Raw genomic sequence first — 20,588 nt, forward strand, 5'->3', positions numbered from 1 at the left:
ATGTGTCACCAAGTTGGGAAAAACAACTAGGACATAGACGGGTTTGGTGGTGTACCAGGGCTTCTGTTTAGGACTACGCTTCCTCCTGACTGTCACCCAGCCGTCCCGTTTTCCCGGCTGCTTGGGACAATCTGCTGGGCGAGAGCTAACAGTGGCTATGCTAGCTTTGGCTGCACCTGCTACATGGGCCTGGCTAGATACAGATTTTTAAAGGGGCTACATTTATTACAAGCATCGTTATTACTAAAGAGGGCTGAGGAGTAACTAAACCTCTGACATACTGAGCAGGAAAGTGGAGAAGGGACAGGTGAAGAGGTCGTGCTGCTAGAGAGTCGGCTACAATATAAGTTAGCAACTTCCTTAAGATACAGTGAATGAATATTGTGCATATAATTAGTGGGTGAATCAAAAGAGAGTGTGCAAAAGGAAAATCTAGAAACACTGGTTTTAATATATCCTTATGGTTTGAGTAGGCCAGCCCCTCTGATTTTAAATTAGGCTCGATGTGGCCTGCAAGTTAAAATGCATTTGAAACCCTCTAGTGTAGACCACTCCCATTTAGTAGTGGGTCACTTGTGGTCTTCGAAGCTTTTATATACAACAGTGCCAATTTTTTAGTGAATACATTTGACAGAGGAAAAATATAACCTTACCACATTGTGAGCTTCGTCAAAGATAACCACAGCTCCATTCAGGTCAATGTTGTGTGCCTTGCGGCTCTGTGGAATGGAGAGAGGGAGGGAGAGGCAGTTGAATATTAGCATTCATGGAGATTAGAAATGACAGTGCCAATCACAACACTAAAGTCTCTGCTGATGCTCATTTATGGTCACAGATGTCAGCCTCAGATGTAATGTGGATGACTGAGCTTACCTTTGGATCTAGCAGGTAGTTGTATGGCATAAAAATGACATCTGCTTGTTGTTTCAGTGAACGGGACAGGTAGTAAGGACAGACTCTGTGGAAAAATTTACAAATGCGAAATCAAATATGTGAACTTTACGGAAAAACTGACTCATTCTGATAGCGGTTTAAAGAGATAACATAGTACAAAAGGTATAGTTCCTATCCACTAGCCTGTGACTACTGTGCGTTTCAGTGGTTCTTGGATGAGTTGCTGCACTGTTAGGGGAGGTTGTTAAGGCTTTTAAGATTTATTGCTCAGATGACTGTTACATTTTGACTCAGAGAATTTGAAGAGTTCAAAAGACATTAAAATGAAAGAAAACATCATGCCTCTGGTATTGTTTCATAATATTGAAGCTTCAGGACAACTGCTGAAATAAAGTCAAAAAGCATCCTTCAAATGATAATGACTCATTTGTGATAAGGCCTTATCATTCTGGAAGACAACACTCCTATCCTACCTGAGACAGAGATGTTTTAATATTTGTTCAAAGGTGCTCTCTCAGAACAACTACTTACTGATCTGCAGTAGGGTTTCAGAGTTCTGTACAGTATCTTAGCTGGTCCTAAGACCTCTGATGTTGTGCCTGCTATCTGCTAAATTCATTCTTCTATTTTGGGGTTACAGCTCCTAATATTCCCATTATCACTGAGACAACTTTGGACTTTACCTTCCACATCTGCTCCAGTTGTTACTTTGGCCCTTCTCCATTTTCTATTTTAGCACTTTTCTATTTTCTTGTGCTCCTTCTTCCCGATGTTGCTGTCCACTCTATCACAGCTGTGGTTTTCTGTTACTTCAAAGTCCCACAGGACACAGGCCCAATTTTTCTCAACCACCTTTGGTGTTGTCTCCCATCAGGACGTGGGGACTTCTAGTACACAGATGTTCCTGTATCCCACTCACGTGATTGTCCTGTGTAGCCTGCCCTAGTTTGCATCTTACGTCCCGCTACTATGCGCTGGATAGTGTCCGGGGAACCTTTGCACAATCTGCAACTTGGGTCCTGTCCGTTATGGTAGACTCTGCTGACCTTTAAGCTGGCCTTTTCTAGCTACCATGGCAACGGTATGTCCACTGCAGGGATTGTCCATGATGGTTCCTGATCATGTCTTTGGCATACTTGGAGCAGCTCATCTCAGGTGGCCCATCTTGCTGATGTATTCATGAATGCTCAGCGTTCCATCCTGCATTGTGGCTCTGACACTAACTCACTCAGCACCTTGCCTCTTTCTGTTTTCTGTGGTGCTGGACGTCTGATGGAGATCTCTATACATCATGAGGAGTTTTCATGTCCTGATATCAGTGGCCCATATATCCTCCAGTGGCCACTTTATTATTTCAGCTGTGGCACACCCAGGCACTTGTAGATTGTTGATTTGACCACTCCTACTTATTTTTGTTTTCCATCTCTCTGATAGATTAATTTGGCTTTTTCAGCATAATAATGTTCCCCATTTTGTACCAAAATAAGAAAGTGCAGTACAGAGACTGAAACAGACAAGTACAAAAAAATGAACACATGAACTACAAACCTCTGTTTGGTGCCAAATTGGACCAAATCTTCCACATCGAGGATGGAATTAACCAAATCTCTGTCAGTGCTCTTTTCTAGAAGAAAAAAAAAAATCAAGCTTGAGATCTGGTACTTATAGGATACTAAATCACTGAAACATGTGATTAAAACCAGGGCCATCACGGGTGACCCCTTGCATCCCGCCCACCACGTGTTTGACCCATTGCCCTCCAGACGATGCCTCAGGTCAGTCAGGTCCTAAACCTTCAGACTCACAAACAGATATTTTCCGTGGAAGGACTATAATAAATCAAATGCTATGTACAGAAGGGTAGAGCGTAATCAAAATATAAAGTGTAATTAGTTATAAATACTATTACAATGCTAAGACATTCAGAATGTATGAGTGCCTTTATAACTAGCAGCATAACTTACTCCATACCTAACTACAAGCTTTATCCAAAAAAGAAACACATGGCGGCTCCTCACCACCATGTGTTTTTTAGGTGCCTGACGCACTCTTGGAGCATGGAGACATTATCTTGATGTATTTGTAGATGCTCTGTGTTTACTTTTGAGCTCTGACACTCAATCAGTTGGTTCAGGCGGCAGTGCCTGGGGAGGCTAGCAAACACAGCGCACACTAAAACCTCCAAACCTTCCTTGTGTATTTTAATATTGCACCAAGACCTGGGAAGAGAGGAGGAACAAGACGTGACGCCAAGCTGGGCAGCAAGGCGACTGGAAGTACAATTGTGGACATTAAAACGGGTAAAGACTAATCACTGTAAACACAGAAACGTGAACTGAATCGTCTGTGCATTTTAGTTACACTCTATTTGGCCCCAACAAGGAAGCTTCCTGGCTCCCTCCTATCACCTCCAGTCACTGAGGGACAGCTGTGGTGATCTACTGACCCTTTTCTTTCTTCTGTCTCTCCCCATGATTCCGGTGGCGACTGCACCCGATTTACCATGGGTCACACAGATGCCGGGGCAGGAGTGCTGCAGCTGCACAACCTCTGAGTGTCTGTTAATTGAGATGGGCCAGGTGTTCTGTGTCACCGGCCTTCCAACACCTTGCCCTGATTTCAGGAGGGCCATACAGTGTTCCTGTAGGGTACCAGAGGGGTACATTCCAGACTACGCTGCACGGCAGAGCTTGGCCCACCAAAACCTGGTTTGGACGGGGGCATTGTTGGAGGCAGAGTGGGTGGAGATCAGGTGTGTGAATGGGGATTTTCATAAGTATCCTGTGGTGCAGCTGGAAATTAAATACAAGGGCAAAATTCATTTACTAAGGCTGCGGTTAGCCAATGTTTGGGAATGCGCTCATGACCAGCAGGGACATGACATGTATGTGCTCAGTGGTGAATGAAACCAGATCCCTGGGATATCATTTTCAGTTATATGGGAGTCACTGAAAGCCTATCTTCAGGGCCAAATTATCTCATTTTCCACAGCAAGAAAAACAGCTGACACAGCGCGATAATAAATGATTATAATAGTCTATCATTAAAGTAACAAATGTATGGACTAGATTCTCAACATAACAGTTTTTCCCCCTTTTTAAATCAACTGAAAGCAAGCAGTAGATATTTTATTAATATCCACATTTGGGACATTCCTGGACTCCAAACTTCCTCACAGTAGTGCTGGAGACCCAGGTTGTGCCATACTTCGAAAGTTATTAGTGTCAAATAACATAATAAACATAGTATGTAAAACATAAAAAGGTAAAAGGACATGCTTTTCCAGACTACGTTCTGCTACACGGATACAGTCCCTCTGTTAGACCATTACCTTCAACATTGTTGTAGTAAACACATGACCTGGTGGAAACTTTTCCTCTGCACATATGAACCTGAAAAACAAAAAAATGATTCCACATTAAGACAAAACCACTAACCCATTACTTATATATATTTTTTTTTACCAGCTAGATCACTGGCAAGGTTGTGCAGGAAATTAATGTGTTAAGATAGATAGACCAAGGAAACTTACGAATTTGAAAAAATTCAAAAAAAATTTCATTATTCAACAGGACTGTCAGAATAAAAATGAAATAAAAAAATATTAGCTAATACAAATTAAAGTATTAGAAGTATTTAAACAAAAAACAATGAAAATAGGAACCTAATAATGACTTCTGTCCATAAATTCATATTAAGTGTCCTGAAAAAATCTGCAGAAGGAACTGAAATTGTCAGGAACGGTTACCATGAGGGAGTGTGACTCTTTGCATTGTCGCTCTTATCTGCTATTATATATTTTTTTACACATGTTGGTAGTCTGATGGAAATTTCTTTTACCTTAGTGTACTGATCATGTGTTTTTATAATAGACATACATATAGATATATTAGTTAGAGATAGAAAGGATAGCATCATATATGTGTTTTATGCTATATCCCCCCCACACACACACACCACACACACACACACACACACACACACACACACACACACACACACACAGGTATTGTAAGTTAGATGTGGACTGGCAAAAGGAGAGGAAGAGACCTTTGGGAGTGAGGGGGCCTTCGGGGGGAGGCCTTAGAAGGTAAATCTTCATGTGACTGTTAAGTGAAAAACAAGGTTTCAACTCTCTCTCTGTCTGCAGATGATATAACCCTCCCCCCAGCCACCTCCTCCAGCTTGTGCGGGGGAACACCAAGGTTTTCCCAGGCGAGCCGAGAGATATAATCTCTCCAATGTGTCCTGGGTCCCGGTGGGACATGCCTGGAACACCTCACCCAGGAGACGACCAGGAGGAATCCTTGTCAGATGCCCGAACCACCTCAACGGGCTCCTTTCAATGTGGAGGAGCAGCGGCTCTAACCTGAGCCCCTCCCGGATGGCCGAACTCCTCACCCTATCTCTAAGGGAGAGGCCAGCCACCCTTTGGAGGAAGCTCATTTCCACCGCTTGTATCCATGATCTCGTTCTTTCGGTCACTACTCACTGCTCGTGACCACAGGTGAGGGTAGGCACGTAGATCGACCGGTAAATTGAGAGCTTCTCTTTTACACTCAGCTCTCTCTTCACCACAACGGACCAGTGTAGCGTCCACATCACTGCAGCCGCAGCACCAATCCGTCTGTCGATCTCCCGCTCCCTTTTCCCATCACTCGTGAACAAGACCCTGAGATACTTGAACTCCTCAACTTGGGGTAGGAACTCGTCCCTGACCCAGAGTGGGCACTCCATCCATTTCCTTTTGAGGACCATGGCCTCAGATTTGGAGGTCACCTCATTTGCTTTTTGCAGATGATGTGGTTCTGTTGCCTTCATCAGGTGACACCTCAAAGCTGATGGAACAATAGATTACAAAATCTGCTGGAAACCTCATGTATATAAACTATTTGATTCAGGTGTGCTTGGCTGTGCTGTTGCCTTTGCCCGTGTGTTCGTTATGCAGATTACAGATTTTTGACCCTTTTCAGTCTGGCTTTCAAAAGCAGCACTCTACTGAGACCGCTCTCTTAAGGGTTCTAGAATCATCTGTTAATGGTTTCTGATGCAGGAAATTGTGAAACTGTGATCGTTTTGCTTGATCTCAGTGCAGCCTTTGATACCACTGACCACAAAATCCTACTTAACAGGCTGAAGGTTTTGGCGGGTATATCTGGCTCCACCTTAGACTGGTTGTCTTCCCACTTATCAGACAGGTTCTTTTCTGTTAGGACTGACAGATTTACCTCTAACATTGCCCCCCTAACCTCCGGAGTCCCGCAGGGTTCAGTTTTGGGTCCATTATTAGTTTCTTTCTACATGCTTCCTTTAGCTGGCATTATTCAATCTTTTAGTGACCTGTCTTATCATTTCTATGCCAATGACATTCAGCTGTATATGTCCTTTAAGCCTCATCAGCTGGATAGGCTGTCCACCCTAGTCCAGTGCTTAACTCAGGTTTCTGATTGGCTTTCTAGCAACTACCTTGTATTAAACACGAACAAAACAGAGACCATGATCATAGCTCCTCCTGAACTACATTTTAAAATCAGTCAGGTTCTTGCCCCTTTCTGTCCTTCTGCCAAGTCAAATATTTGAAATCTGGGAGTAATACTTGATTCTTCTCTGGGCCTGGACTCACATGTAAAATCTCTGTCTCGTTCCTGTTTTTTTCATTTAAGAAACATTGCTAAACTGTGAAATATGGTCTCCTTAGCTGACCTGCATTTATGTCATCATGTTTAGATTATTGTAATGCTGTTTACCAGCTTGGATAAATCATCTCTTTCTCGCCTCCAAGCTATACAAAATGCAGCAGCCAGGCTACTAACACGTTCTAGCAAGCGTGCTCACATTATTCCTATTTTATATTCTTAACATTGGCTCTCAATAGATTTTAGAATTTGCTTTAAAATTCTTGTTTTAACATACAGAGCACTAAATGGCCAGGCCCCAGATTATTTTTCCAGGCTTCTTACAAAATACACTGCTGCTCATTATCTCCGCTCACAGACTCAGAGCTTGTTGGTTGTCCCCCGTACACCACATTTTTATTTACATGTAACCTTTTATATTGTGTATATCGTCTATTTTGTTACTTGTTTATTTTAATCTTTGTGTACAGTGCTTTGTGACTGCCTGTCTATGAAAAGCACTTAATAAATAAACTTTACTTACTTACTAACTAAACTGTCAAGAAGCATCTCTGTACTGAGTAAAGCGAAATGTATTCTACGTTATAAATCACTGTGTGTACTGTATTTCACTTATATTACCATACTGGCTGCTGTCTTAAAGTCCAGAGTAATACATTCAAAACTTCACTTCAACCATTAAAAAAAAGAGTAATTGGGATCATCAATCAAGCTGGATTTAGATAAAAAAATAAAAGATTAGTATTATAAGTCCCAAATCTTGAAGTTCATGGACCTAGAAATATAAAACTGTATGTGATGTAATTAGTATGGGACATGAACGTTACAACAAAGGTGGACATGGAGGTGACGTTATACCTGCTGCTCGGTCTGTGGCTTTTCATCAGATTCGGAGACCACGGTGTTATTTTTTGTAGACATTTCCCTCATTGTCCCTCATTGTCTCAGGTTATAGACTGAAATACCAAGCTATAGACAGTCAGTGACTGTTGTTGAGGACATAATAGTTATGGAAAAACTCTGACACTAATTGAAAATGAAAGAATGCTTTTTGGATAAATGGCTATTATATGAAATAAAGAAAGGACTCAAATTATTGAAAGAGCCAGAACTGCCCCACCATGACTGGCTTGGAACTGTTGAAATGTTTCATGTATGTGCCACCAGTGTTGATGTTTTATAAAGATGGCAAATAAAGTTTAAAAGAAAAGAAATGTACAGAGGATGTTTTTTGACAATGAAGGAGATACAACCTGAGGGGAAAGCTGAATTTGAAGTCTATTAATGCACAAACAACAGGTTTTTTTTGTTATGTTTTTTTAAACTGTGAATGTTCAAGCATTATTCAGTTCAAAAATGTTTCAAAACCTGTTTTTGGAAGAAAATGAAATGAATGGCACTGATGACTGATATTATATACAACTATGCTAACAGATATTGTAATCCTATCTATTATTATACCCATCTTTATACTTACATTTGTCTGTTCTTTTTTTCCCCTCTTTTTTGCGTGGGGCAAGTGTATACAGCCATCTGAGGGGGAGTGGGGGTAATGATGAATATGGTGAATAGAATGTTGATAATGGGGTCGGGATTCGGACTTGATGATTGAGTGGTTATTTTTATGTCATTTTGATTTTGTTTATGCATGTATCTGTGTGTATGTGTACGTATTGTTTTGGTTGTTTTATATGTCCAAAATAAAAGTTCATCGTCATCATCTTCTATTATAGATTTATAATGCTAAACCGAAGACATCCAACAGTGAGTTTGAACAATGAAACTATTCTTCAGTTTTCCTGCAACAGTGACAACAAAGCTTATCTACAGATTATCTAAAGTTGCTGTTGAGGTGGTTGTTGATTTCACCGAGATGCCTCAGATATAATGCAACTCAACTGTCTTGAACAAGAGCTGGTGATAGTAGTACCTCTGTTCTTGAGATCTACTGCACACTGAAGGCCCACACCAACCAGAAGCTGCAGCAGATGGAGAACTGGTTTATGTAATGCTATAGTTTTAGGCCGCTGAGCAGAACAAGAGTGAAGCTACTGTTCTGAGCGTCCAATAGAGTAGAGTTGGCACAACTGATGTTTGGTCTGTGTGAGTCTGTCAAAAGTAGATTTTTTTTGGTAAATCAGTAGTGAGGTTGCACATTTAGTGTTTTGTGTTTAATACAATTCATTGGACATAACAATTAAAACATCCCATTATATTTATATCTCTAAAACTGCATTAATAACTTACTTTGACGTGGTTGCTCTCCTGACGCATGACTTCCTGGTTAATACACAACTGCTCTCTTGAGCCCAGCACACACACCTTTGGCCTGAATCAACAGAGACATTGGAGAACTGGATTACCATAAATAGCCAAGAAAACTAGAACAGACATGAGGTGCTGGACTCAGTGAGGCCTCATTGTAGCATATGTAATCACCCTTTAAAGCCCCACTAATATTTGGTTAAATGCCACTTAGCAAGTTGCACCTTGATCATACACTTTTAGTAGCTTTCAACAAGCTTCGGGATAATTTTGTCACTTTGTGCAATGTACAATTTAAATGGATTTGGGTTTCGATTCATCCATGTAGGTAGCTGAAAATTGCAGATGAGCTTGAAAGTGTTGATTTATGAGCATATTGGTTGACAGCCTCAGTGCATGGCAACGTAAAATCCACTTCACTGTGGACAGTGAAGCTAATGCTGTAGAATTTTCCAGGTTATGGTAGGCTCCAGCTTTTGTGGTTCCTGGGTTGTCCATCCTAACCAAGTTTCCTCTCATTGGATGGCAACAGTTTTAACAGGGTCTTCTTCCAGACCTTGCCAGCGGTGACAAATAACTTACTTATGTACAATTGTTTCAAGAACTGATGACCTTGAAATTTGCAGTTGTTTTGAATTCCTCCCCAGATTTTATAAAATAAAACTGTTTTATATTGCAAACAGCTCTAATTCAGACAATCATGCATAATCAAAAACTTATATCCAGTAGTTTTTAGAAATGCTTACCTGTATGAAGTGTTCTTTAACTCACTAATAACTTGTGCAAGCTGAGAATGTGTCCTCGATGCGTATACGATCTTGGGGACATCAGTGTAGTAGGCTTGAGAACAATAAGAAAAGACAATTAGGGCTTTATACACTGCTGAAAAAAACCTAATAGAACACCTGTTAACATCGTATAGCACATTGGGCCTCATTTACTAACAGTGTGTACGCACAAATCGTGTGTATGAACATTTCACGCACTGATCTGATTTATCAGTATTTTCGTTCCTGAATTTCTTCATCCTACTGGGCAACAAGACCTGCGGGGGTGTCACTGGAACAGCCTGCCGGATCTGAACCCAAGCGGTGCTCTGTTATAGTTTGCCCATAACAAACACCATGTTTGAACGTAAGGATGTCCCATAACTGCACATGGCAGGACACCAGCCCAGGACACCCTAGGCTGCATGCAATGATTTATTTTGTAATTGTGTCATGAGATCTGCAGCTGTATGTTCTGGACACTCGGGTAAAGAGAGGTGCTGAGCTGTCAACGGATTACCACCTGGTGGTGAGTTTGATCGGGTGGCAGGGGAGGATGCTTGACAGACCTAGCGCACCGAAACGTATAATGAGGGTGCGCTGGGATCTTCAACTCCTTTCTCTTGCAGAACTTAGACAGCATTCCGAGGAGATTGGGGACATTCAGTCCGAGTGGACCATGTTCAGCACCTCCATTGCAAGGACATGATGTTTAAATATTAAGAATATTTAAACGTCATGTCCTTGAGAAATGGGAGAGAAATCCATCAAAGTCCTAGCACAGGACACAGCAGAGCTGCATCTGGCCCTTCAGCTGTTCTATCAACTATTCATCAGAAGTGGCAATGATTAAACCATTAATTAAAACGCCATCACTTAACCCAGATGTCTTAGCTAATTATGAGCCAATCTCCAACTTTCCTTTTATCTAAAACAAACAAACAAAAAAAACAAACCAAAACACACAATATTAGTGGTAAAACAGCTAACAGATCATCTGCAGAGGAATGGCTTATTTGAAGAGTTTCAGTCAGGTTTCAGAGCTCATCACAGCACAGAAACAGCTTTAGTGAAGGTTACAAATGATCTTCTTATGGCCTCTGACAGTGGACTCATCTCTGTGCTTGTCCTGCTAGACCTCAGTGCAGCGTTCGATACTGTTGATCATAATATCCTATTAGAGCGATTAGAACATGCTGTAGGTATTACAGGTACTGCACTGCAGTGGTTTGTATCATATCTATCTAATAGACTCCAATTTGTACATGTAAATGGAGAGTCCTCTTCACACACTAAGGTCAATTATGGAGTTCCACAGGGTTCAGTGCTAGGACCAATTCTATTTACATTATACATGCTTCCCTTAGGCAGTATCATCAGAAGCCATAGCATACATTTTCACTGCTATACCCAACTCTATCTGTCCATGAAGCCAGGTAACACACACCAATTAGTTAAACTGCAGGAATGTCTTAAAGACAAAGACCTGGATGGCCGCTAACTTTCTGCTTCTAAATTTAGATCAAATAGAGTTCAGTGTACTCGGCCCTAAAAATATGGCGTCTAACCAGATGCCATTATCTTGTTCTCCAGTAACACTGAGGAATCTTGGGAGTCATTTTTGAACAAGATATGTACTTTAATGGACATATTAAACAAATATATTTCAGGATGCAGGATGTGGGAGAGAGAGATGGATAGGCTGCTATTTAGGAAGTTGCTGTGTGTGTCAAAGATTGGCGAAGACACTAAGGTTGTTCTCTGTTCAGTTAAGTCAGAGTGCTGTCTGCTGTTTTCCACACCACACCTCTCTGCGTAACTGTGGTGTCAGAAGTGGGATTAATTACCTGTGAATTAAAGAGGAAAACACACTAAATGAGAGAAGCAGGCTGTGGAAAAACCAGTGGGACAAGGAAAAGTCCCCTTCCTGACATGGAAGAAAGAGAAGGTGGAAAAACAATTGAGCTAGATCCACCACCAGAAGGAGCGATGGCTGACGAGGACGATTTTGAGCCAGTGATAAAGATCTTTCTGAACCTGATATCTTGATGAAATTAGAGAATTCATTTGGTGGCCAAAAGAACAGAAACAATACTGCTTGAACAAATTAAACAGCTGAGCGATAATATACCAAAGCTGCAACATTATGTCTATTCTGAACTTCTCTATCAGCCTTCTGTCCAGAGTGACATTTCTACAACAGCTGCCTCAGCTATCAGCTGTGCAGCCACCTCATGGAACCAGTGAGCACTAAGCTGAGCCGCCTCCTCCATCTCAACCACTCCGTGCACAGCCTCAACAAGAATACCAGAGTTTAAGGAAGGTGAGCATCCTGAAAGTTTCTTTGTACGATTTGAACGCATAGCTAAAACACAGGGATGGCAAAGCCCTTGAGGCTTATGCTGACATGGATTAAGAACAGTCTGACTCTTATGATGCTATTAAAGCTGCAGTGTTATCTAACTTTAATCTGACAGAGGAGACCTACAAATACCAGTTCCAGAGCACCAGGGGAACTGTGTGTTAGAGAAACCTTCAATCGGATAAAGGGGCTCTATAAGCGATGGATGCGACCTAATAGTCAGAGTAAAGAAGAGATTGGGGAAACCGTCATCTTAGAGCAGTTTCTTCACATGCTTCATCCAGATGTCTGCACATGGGTGAAGGAGAACAATCCAAAGACAGAAGAGGAAGCTGCAAATCTGGCTGAATGTTACCTAGCTCCCCATAGATGACTGTGGGGAGACCAAGGTTTGTGGAGGTAAAACCTCCATGGGCAACTAGTGCTGAAAGCTTGGACCCTAGGGGTGGTAAGAAACCTATACATTGCAGTCAAAGGCACAACCTCGATTGCTATTACTGTCAGCAGCCTGGTCAATGCTTCTTTATGACTGTAACAGAGTAGTATAACAAATGTCTTTCTCCTGGGTGTAATTAAGTAAGGTACTGCATTATGTTTAAGAAAAGTGTTGTGTAGTAACTTTTTTTAAACTTTACTTTTTTGGAGTAATGACCCCAACGATGATCACAGCAAAGAGAGGAAAACCCTCCAACATGCACAAACATTAGACTACGCAGGATGTAACTGATTTGCATAAAGGTAATGTCTTTGATATACTCCTCAAAGCAGAGCCATTAAGAATCGATAAGGAATCGAATCAATAATTGATATCGATTATGGAACTGGAATTGCTAAATTCTTATCCATTTCCATCCCTACCAAAGTGTTTGCTCATAGGGGGTCATATGATTGTAGGGGTTTTCTCCGTTTCCTTGAATTATTGTAGGGTCTTTACAATAAAAAGCGCTTTGAGGCAACTGTTGTTGTGATTTGTTGCTATATGAATAAAACTGAACTGAATTACACTACATTCTCTGTACACAAAATATAGAGAAAAGGACGAAGTATTCCAAATTACACAATCAATGACAATCAATGGTGATAGGTCTGATGAATCAAAATATCAAAGTTCTGGTTCAAATTATTGTCAATATGTTTGGAGGATGTCAGGAGAGAAGTACAACAGAAGTGTCTACAGTCATCTGTAAAGCACAATCGAGACTTTATGGCTTAGGACTGTATTTCAACAGGTGGTGTTGGACTTTTGTCAGAACTGGTGGAATTATGAATACAGACTTTGATCCAGCATGCAATACCATCTTAAAACCATCTGGTTATGAAAAATTAAGCCATTGCCAATGATCCCAGACATACTGCCAATGCTTTAAAAGCATACTTGAATAGAAGAAACACACAATGGAAGACCATCAGTCATGGATTAACCTCCCAAGACCTCACCATTACTCAAAAGTGTGGGACAGTGATTGGAACACAACGCAGCCGACAACCAAAGAAGAGCTTTGGAGCATGCGTTGAAAATCCAAAGGAAGTATTCCTGAAGAAATCACAACAAACCTTGCCTAAGAGAGTTCAGACTATGCTGAAGAATAAAGGTCATCATACCAAATATTGACTTCCATCCTTGTTAGACTTGTACAAATGCTGATTTTGCCTTATGTACAATATTTCTGTGTATGTTTGGACACATATACATGTTTCAGTAAGTTGTTATTTTCCTAACAAAATATAAAGTGGTTTGAGCACTCAAATAGAGTACAAAAGCACTACAAAGGAAGCAGTCCATTTACCAAAATCTAAAGAAACCAGTGCCAGCTCATTTTGTTTTGCACAGTAATGTAAGCACACAGCGTATCTGTATATGTGCATATGTATCTGTTATTCTTTTTTGACCTGTAAAATTAGAAATGACTGATGTGCAGATGATACAAACATACTTGGTTTGTCACCATCAGTGGCAGCTGTCCCCCAGGAAGACAGAGGTGTGTTTGGAAACATCTCCTTGCCCAGCCTCTCTGCTATCTTCCGGGCAGAGATGGTGTCCTTGAAGTTCTCCCTCCAGGCCAGGGTGGCGCACAGCAGGCACAAAGTCTTACCTGTGCCTGTGGGGCTCTCCAGAACACCATTGACTTTCTGAAATAACCAGACAGGTAAAGCTATACAGAAAAACTGCACATTGTGATGGTGACAATATTGCAGTATTAGAGACTTTCAGGCATTAGACTATGCTTCTATGAGCAAACATTTGGCATTGTGGAGAAAGATCTCCCTTTTAACAGGAAGAAATCTCTAGCAGAACCAGGTTCAGTTATCAGGGCAGTTATCTGCACAGATCAGCTAAAAGGTAAGGAGGTAAATAAATAAATAAATAAAAACAGCACAATGTGGGTCACGATCCATTAGGTGATAATTGTGTGCAAGTTTGATTAAATTCCGACCAGCACTGTAGAAGTAGAAATTCTTGTGACTTGTGGATGGAAAGGTGGATATATACACCTCGCCATGGCACAAAACAAACTATCAGAGCAAGCAGACAACCAGAATGTTCAATGCAAAGATGGGACGTCCCCCAGCAGCCTAACCTAAGGATGGTTCAGGGTCACCTGATCCAGTTCAAAAAGGATGGTTTGAAGCCTAATGTTAAAAGCAGGGAAGGCGTCTGGCTCCAGAACAAAGACTTAGAGGTATTTCAATAATAGAAGAGCCTGATAAATTTAGGCTAAGAACCACAAGTAAGCTGTGGTTCAGAGAAAATATGTTATCATTCAAAAACAATCAAGTCATTCATACACATGAAAAGACGGATTTTAAAATCAGTTCTCAATTTTACATGGGGGCTATTGTAAGGACAGGCCCATGATGTGAAGGCTCATTTCATATCTTTTTTTCCCCATCAAGTATTAAAACAGATCTGGACTGTAACCAAGTCAGTTTATCACCGATCTCTTTTACTATGGAGGCATGCTGAAAATCAGTGCCTGTTTACATGAAACAACACACTCTGGAACACATTATCGTGTGTGCTGCCTTTTGGTGCCACTGTCAAAAAGTCAGGTTCCTTTTTTGTCAGGGCTAGGTCAGGTGATCCTGAATCCATCCTTAGTTATGCTTAGGCTGCTGGGAACTTCCCATGATGCACTGCGCGTTTTGGCGTCTCTCACCCCTTCTCACTCACTGTGAAGAGTGGTGTTCAGCACTCTGCCTTAGATTATGAATAATTATTAACCTCTGTCTCTCTTCCACAGCATGTCTTTATCCTGTCTTCCTTCTCTCACCCCAACCAATCGCAGCAGATGGCCCCGCCCCTCCCTGAGCCTGGTTCTGCCGGAGGTTTCTTCCTGTTAAAAGGGAGTTTTTCCTTCCCACTGTCGCCAAAGTGCTTGCTCATAGGGGGTCATATGATTGTTGGGATTCTCTCTGTTGTATTATTGTAGGGTCTACCTTACAATATAAAGCGCCTTGAGGCGACTGTTGTTGTGATTTGGTGCTGTATAAATAAAACTGAACTTGAATTAAAAACCAATATGAATGTACAATCATTTCTTCAACCCAGCTGTAACTGTAGCGACACAATGGAAGAGGTTACAAAAATCCAGTGGTGCACACATCGCCACAACATCGGCATTACATAGGAATGTATTCGATAAATCACACTTCATCCAGTATAGCACAGCGACATATTGCCGACGTCATTTACCTCCATTTCACCAACACTTTTTCCCTCTCTGGCCAATCCTCCTGGGGATTTAGTGTGTCTTGAAAATAGAGCATGAATTTTGAATGAAGCTAGCAGTTTGAAAATAGAAGACACAGAAGATGAACAGTCATCTACATAAAATAAAGTGAATTTTCATATCACATTAACATGTTTGTCTGAAAACTATTGAGAGTTTACTAACACTAGTTAATGATTATGTCCTGTTGCGGATGGCACCCTGTTAGTAAGCTTTGCTTAGCTGCTATGTTGGGCAGATAACACATTTCATGCCAGCGTTCCTCAACCATAAAAGTCAAAGTACATTAAAATAAATTATTTTCCAGCATTTTGTTTTTTACCACAGAGTAACTCCATTAACACATTCACCTGGAAGAAACCTCTTTAGTTGAATGTTGCGGATTCTGATTACAATTAGTTCCCTTAATGGTTGCAATCTTAGGAGTAAAATTCATATCAAAATACACACACCTGAAGATGATGAATACTCTTCTACAAGAAGAAGATGGAAAGTCTTGCCGTTTAAAATTCATTCATTTTGTGTATTTGTACAGTCCTGAAAGATATCTGTGCATTCAGCTGCACTCGATTACTCCAACTGAAGATTACAATTTCATGTAGTAACTTATCCCCCCCTTCCCTTAAAGTGCTTTGTTCCTTTATTCATTCTGCTGTGGGCTAAGAAATATTTATTTCATTCAAAATTTGAAAATGTGGCAAATTTATAACAGAACAATAATAGATTCTGCATACAGCTGGCTCTTTTTCCCTTTTCTTTTTAAATGTGCTGCATCAGAATTCCCTTCAGTCACAGTCTTGCTGTGAAATATTAGTGCATAAGATAAGATAATTCTTTATTGTCATTGCACAGTCATACATAGTACAGTAGTACAATGAAATTGGAAAAACTGTCCTACGTCGGCACTACATATAACACAACACGACACGATATGACACATCACAACGCAACACAAAACAGCACAACACAGTATATTAACTTAGAAATAAAAAAGAAGAATAAGTGTTATGTGTATTGCACACTGTTATTATTGCACATTAATTATTATTGCACCTTGTTATAAATATAAATATTATTATTGTTATTGTTTTAAACATTGTTACCTCCCCCTAAAAAAAGTCCAGGCAGGTAGCCAATCAGGTCAGCTATTTGCATTGATTAGGGCTATTGCCCTATTGTAAAAGCTGTCCTTGAGTCTATTCGTTCGGGACCTCAGCAGCATGAATGTATGTTTGAAAATAAATCAACATGCAAAACCATTACTTTCTCCTTTATTAAGGATATGTCGTCTTTCTGTCATCTTCAGTGCGTTTGAGGTTTCAAAAGAGGTTATACATGTGCCTGGATCACTTTTCATTCCTGAGCAGATGTTTGCAGTAGCCTACACTGAATTTTAGAAAGGAACTAAGTATCTAAGTGCTTTTTTTTTTTTTTTGCTTAATTCATAATGCTATGTATGAGCTGAGGTATATTGTGTGTTATAAAAGCTATCGCCAGTAGTGGGCACCACGCCATGTTATGTGTGTGTGTGTGTGTGTGTGTGTGTAACTTCTTCAGGTACATGATAACAAAGAGAAGAAGACGGAATGTAAACAGCTAACGTGTGTATCTGTCTGACTCTTTATAACTCCTGCTTAGTGTACCGACACAACAGGGGGAAACATGACACATAATATTCTATTATGGTAGAATATAGGAATGCTCGCTGTATTTTAAAGCACACATTACACCACGACTTGAGTGAGAAGATCAGCCTGTATGAATATGGCACAGAGAGCAGTAGGAAGTCGCTAAAGCAGTGCTAAGATACGTAGATGCCACGGCCACCTGAAACGCAGGCAAAGCAGCACTAAGCGACCTGTTCCCAAAGATGAAACAGCGCCTATCCCGACAGACACAGCAGATATACGTCGGCAATACGTCGTTGTGCTTTCTGGGAAGCGACGTTTTGCGCGAGCAGATGCGAGATCACTTCTGTCATGCGGCAAACGGTGAGCATGGTGGCCGCATAGCCGTGGCTGTTCAGTACTGCCCCTTTGCAGTTTGTTTCCATTAACACACATACACATGACAGTCGATTCTTACCTTCTGAAGACATTCGATTACTTTGTTCATGTATGCCTTCTGACATTCGTACGGAGAAAAAGGGAAATTTACAGTCACTCCGCTGAGAGTCAGTGAAGGCATTCTGTCCTCTGGCGTCAGTCGGCAGCAGCATAGACGAAAATAGTTGTTGTTGTTTAAAATCCAGAGAGGTACTTCTTCTGTTTGACCAGTTTAAATGGCTGAACTGTGGTATAATGTACTTTTATCATTGGCTCGTTTAGGCTTAGTAGAAAGGAGTTCTCAATCCCAACTATAGTTGTTTCGCGCCAGCTTTCACTTAACTTGCTCATGCGCACTGTGACGCTGACGACAGGTGCGTTCAAAGGGTCACGGAATCCTGAACACTCAAACATCAACCTTTTATCTAATTTTCTAACCACTTTTCTCGTCTTCGATGGAAAAAGTGAGCAGGTCAGTAAGGGCAAATGGGTAGGATAACTCATAAGGAGAAAAGCGGCGCACTGAGAATCGCAACGACTTTTTACAATCTCCAAAGTATTGATGTCTGCCACGCTGAAACTACGACGTGCAGAAGATGGACTACAAAACGCGCGTCGATGCCGGTGTTGTACCTACAAATGCCGCAAATGACTTGGAATTGTAGCGAGGCTTTGAAACAATCTGAAACCCATCTCCACAGTGACATCTACTGGCCAATTTGGCTATTACTACATTAGGGCTGTTCGATATAACGATATATATCGGATGACGATATAAAAACGTCTATCGTTTCATTTTACGCTATCGTTTGTTTCTTGGTGTCGCAAAATAAACTGTTTACGGCAATATTTTTTCATTATTTTGATGGTCACTGTAGTGGCTATATTAATTTCCTAAAGTTCTCTCTTTCTCTTATATTTAATATAACCACACTACAGACGGACAAGCGCTTGTTTTTATGCGTTGTCGTTAGCAACAACGACGGTATAAACCACCTCGTGTCCGCTTGTTTATTTTCCACATAAACCTTTCACAATAAAGCTCAAGATCGTGTTGAGACTTTTCAAAATAAACTGAATCATGTGAAAGATGCAGAGTATTTATGGATGAGAAGCAAAAAAGAGCGGTCAGGTGCTAAAAAATAAACCTTAGACTCAAACGTTAGAACAGGCTTTTCCCCGCAGCACGCTGTGTAATAAATACTCACAAAGAAAACTGCGGCTGTTACAACTTATGTCTAAAAATGTATAGTTTCATGCATCAGTTAAAACACTCGACTCCAGGTACGCAACGCCCAGCTGGAAACACTTCACGCAAGTCGAGCTGCCTGACATTCACAGAATTTACAGAAAATGTTACATTTTTGTGATTTATATCGTTATCGGATGATAGATGTCTTAATATCGGGATATGAGATTTTGGTCATATCGCACAGCCCTATACTACATCTTGAAAATACCTTTCTGTGTAACAACGACGCAGACATGCCCTGCACAATTCCAAACAAAGCTACTTATTCTTACTAATTACTACTCAGACTGTCAGTAATTGTGATCAGCAGATGTTTTCATACAAACAAGAGAAGAAAAATAATGAGACTGTTAAAGACACATCTGTGACTATAGTGATCGGTGTGCTTCAGCAAATTTCTCCATCTGTTAACATTCGCGCTGCTTTATAAAGCATACAGAGAAAAGACTGCGGTGTTCACTGTAACGACCACACTCATTTAGAGCTGATTTTGCTCACAGCCCTGAAACTTTGAATGTGTTTGTTTGACTTTTAAGTTTTCTAGGAGTTCGTGTCATCAGGTTTGTTTTACACACTGTCAAGCAAAGCTAGAAGCTGGCATAGCGTTTGGTTTGATTTTAATTAATTTAAAAATATACATTTAAATGAAAAGAATGCACGTTTTTTTCCTTCTTTATAAAAAAAGTTAACATTTTCATGGGATAATTCTGGCCAATAGTGAACCTGCATAAGAAAAAGAAAAAAAAAACACATCTGTCATGAAAATTGTTAAGAAATAGATCGCCTGTAATTAATTAATGTGTTTTATTGGCTCTTTTTATAGTATAAACATATTCTTTATGGGGGCGGATATGTAACTGATTGTAGTGAGGATGAAGTCACTTAATGCTGCAAATGACATTTTCTGTTGAAAGCAGACAAAACTAAAGAACAGTTTTGATTTTCTCCTTAAAGCAGGTGTGTTGTTGTTATTGAGATGTTTAATAATTTTACAGCACAGTGTGCCGCTCTCTCGCTCTCTCTCTGCTGATAGGAGTGAATGGAGCTCACCCACCAGCCTTTCTCTCACTTTCTCTCAAGTAATCATTAAAATAAGCTATTTATGAATTATTTATAGATCTATATAATGTTTATTTGACTATCCTTTGGATTCCAGTGTTTAAGAGATTGGATAGTCTAGTCTACACAATCCACAGCAAAATAATAATGACAGAGAGGGTATTATTTTCTTTTACACATGCGGGTATAGTAAATTGAAGCGGTAGTATCAAAAGCAGTAATTACAAGCCCCAGTCCAAAAGACTGGTTAATAGAAAATGCGCCTGGCAATGCCTGGAAGCAGCCCATACAGATCCCCATTTATTTTTCCTCCTCAATAATTCTTGTATTTTTTATGAAACTGAGCATAAATTAACTTACCGTAAGTGTATTTATTTGAAAGGTAGTATGCTGACGGCACGCTCTACCAGCCCTGGCTTCATAGCGTCTGCTTTTATTGTGACTTGTTTTAAATTGCATGCCCTCTTGCTTGTCTTTTTGATGCTCACATCTCCTTCTTCACCTTTCTGCTCTTTTGGTGTCTCACCAATCTGCTGAACTCTTCATCTTCTCTCATCTCAAAAAAACCACAAAAAAA

The 20,588-nt window shown here is 40.5% G+C and overlaps 1 protein-coding gene across 2 annotated transcripts in view; it reads right to left on the bottom strand.

Annotated features, from left to right (window-relative positions):
• rtel1 (regulator of telomere elongation helicase 1) overlaps positions 1-18,160 on the bottom strand; it is a 37,627-nt gene extending 19,467 nt beyond the window's left edge. The window contains exons 1-9 of one of the 2 annotated variants that reach the window (XM_039604201.1): positions 17,741-18,156; positions 15,619-15,676; positions 13,859-14,054; positions 9,542-9,635; positions 8,778-8,859; positions 4,226-4,286; positions 2,443-2,518; positions 874-958; positions 654-719 (exon numbers count right to left, since the gene is read on the bottom strand). In XM_039604201.1, coding sequence (XP_039460135.1) covers positions 654-719; positions 874-958; positions 2,443-2,518; positions 4,226-4,286; positions 8,778-8,859; positions 9,542-9,635; positions 13,859-14,054; positions 15,619-15,624 — 666 coding nt within the window. In that variant the 5' untranslated portion in view covers positions 15,625-15,676; positions 17,741-18,156. Of the gene's footprint in view, positions 1-653; positions 720-873; positions 959-2,442; positions 2,519-4,225; positions 4,287-8,777; positions 8,860-9,541; positions 9,636-13,858; positions 14,055-15,618; positions 15,677-17,740 lie in introns of both variants that reach the window. The other variant, XM_031752940.2, reaches the window with a different exon arrangement.
• Positions 18,161-20,588: the final 2,428 nt, after the last annotated feature.

This window comes from Oreochromis aureus, linkage group 20, assembly GCF_013358895.1.
Source record: "Oreochromis aureus strain Israel breed Guangdong linkage group 20, ZZ_aureus, whole genome shotgun sequence".
In the NCBI taxonomy this organism is placed as follows: Eukaryota; Metazoa; Chordata; class Actinopteri; order Cichliformes; family Cichlidae; genus Oreochromis; species Oreochromis aureus.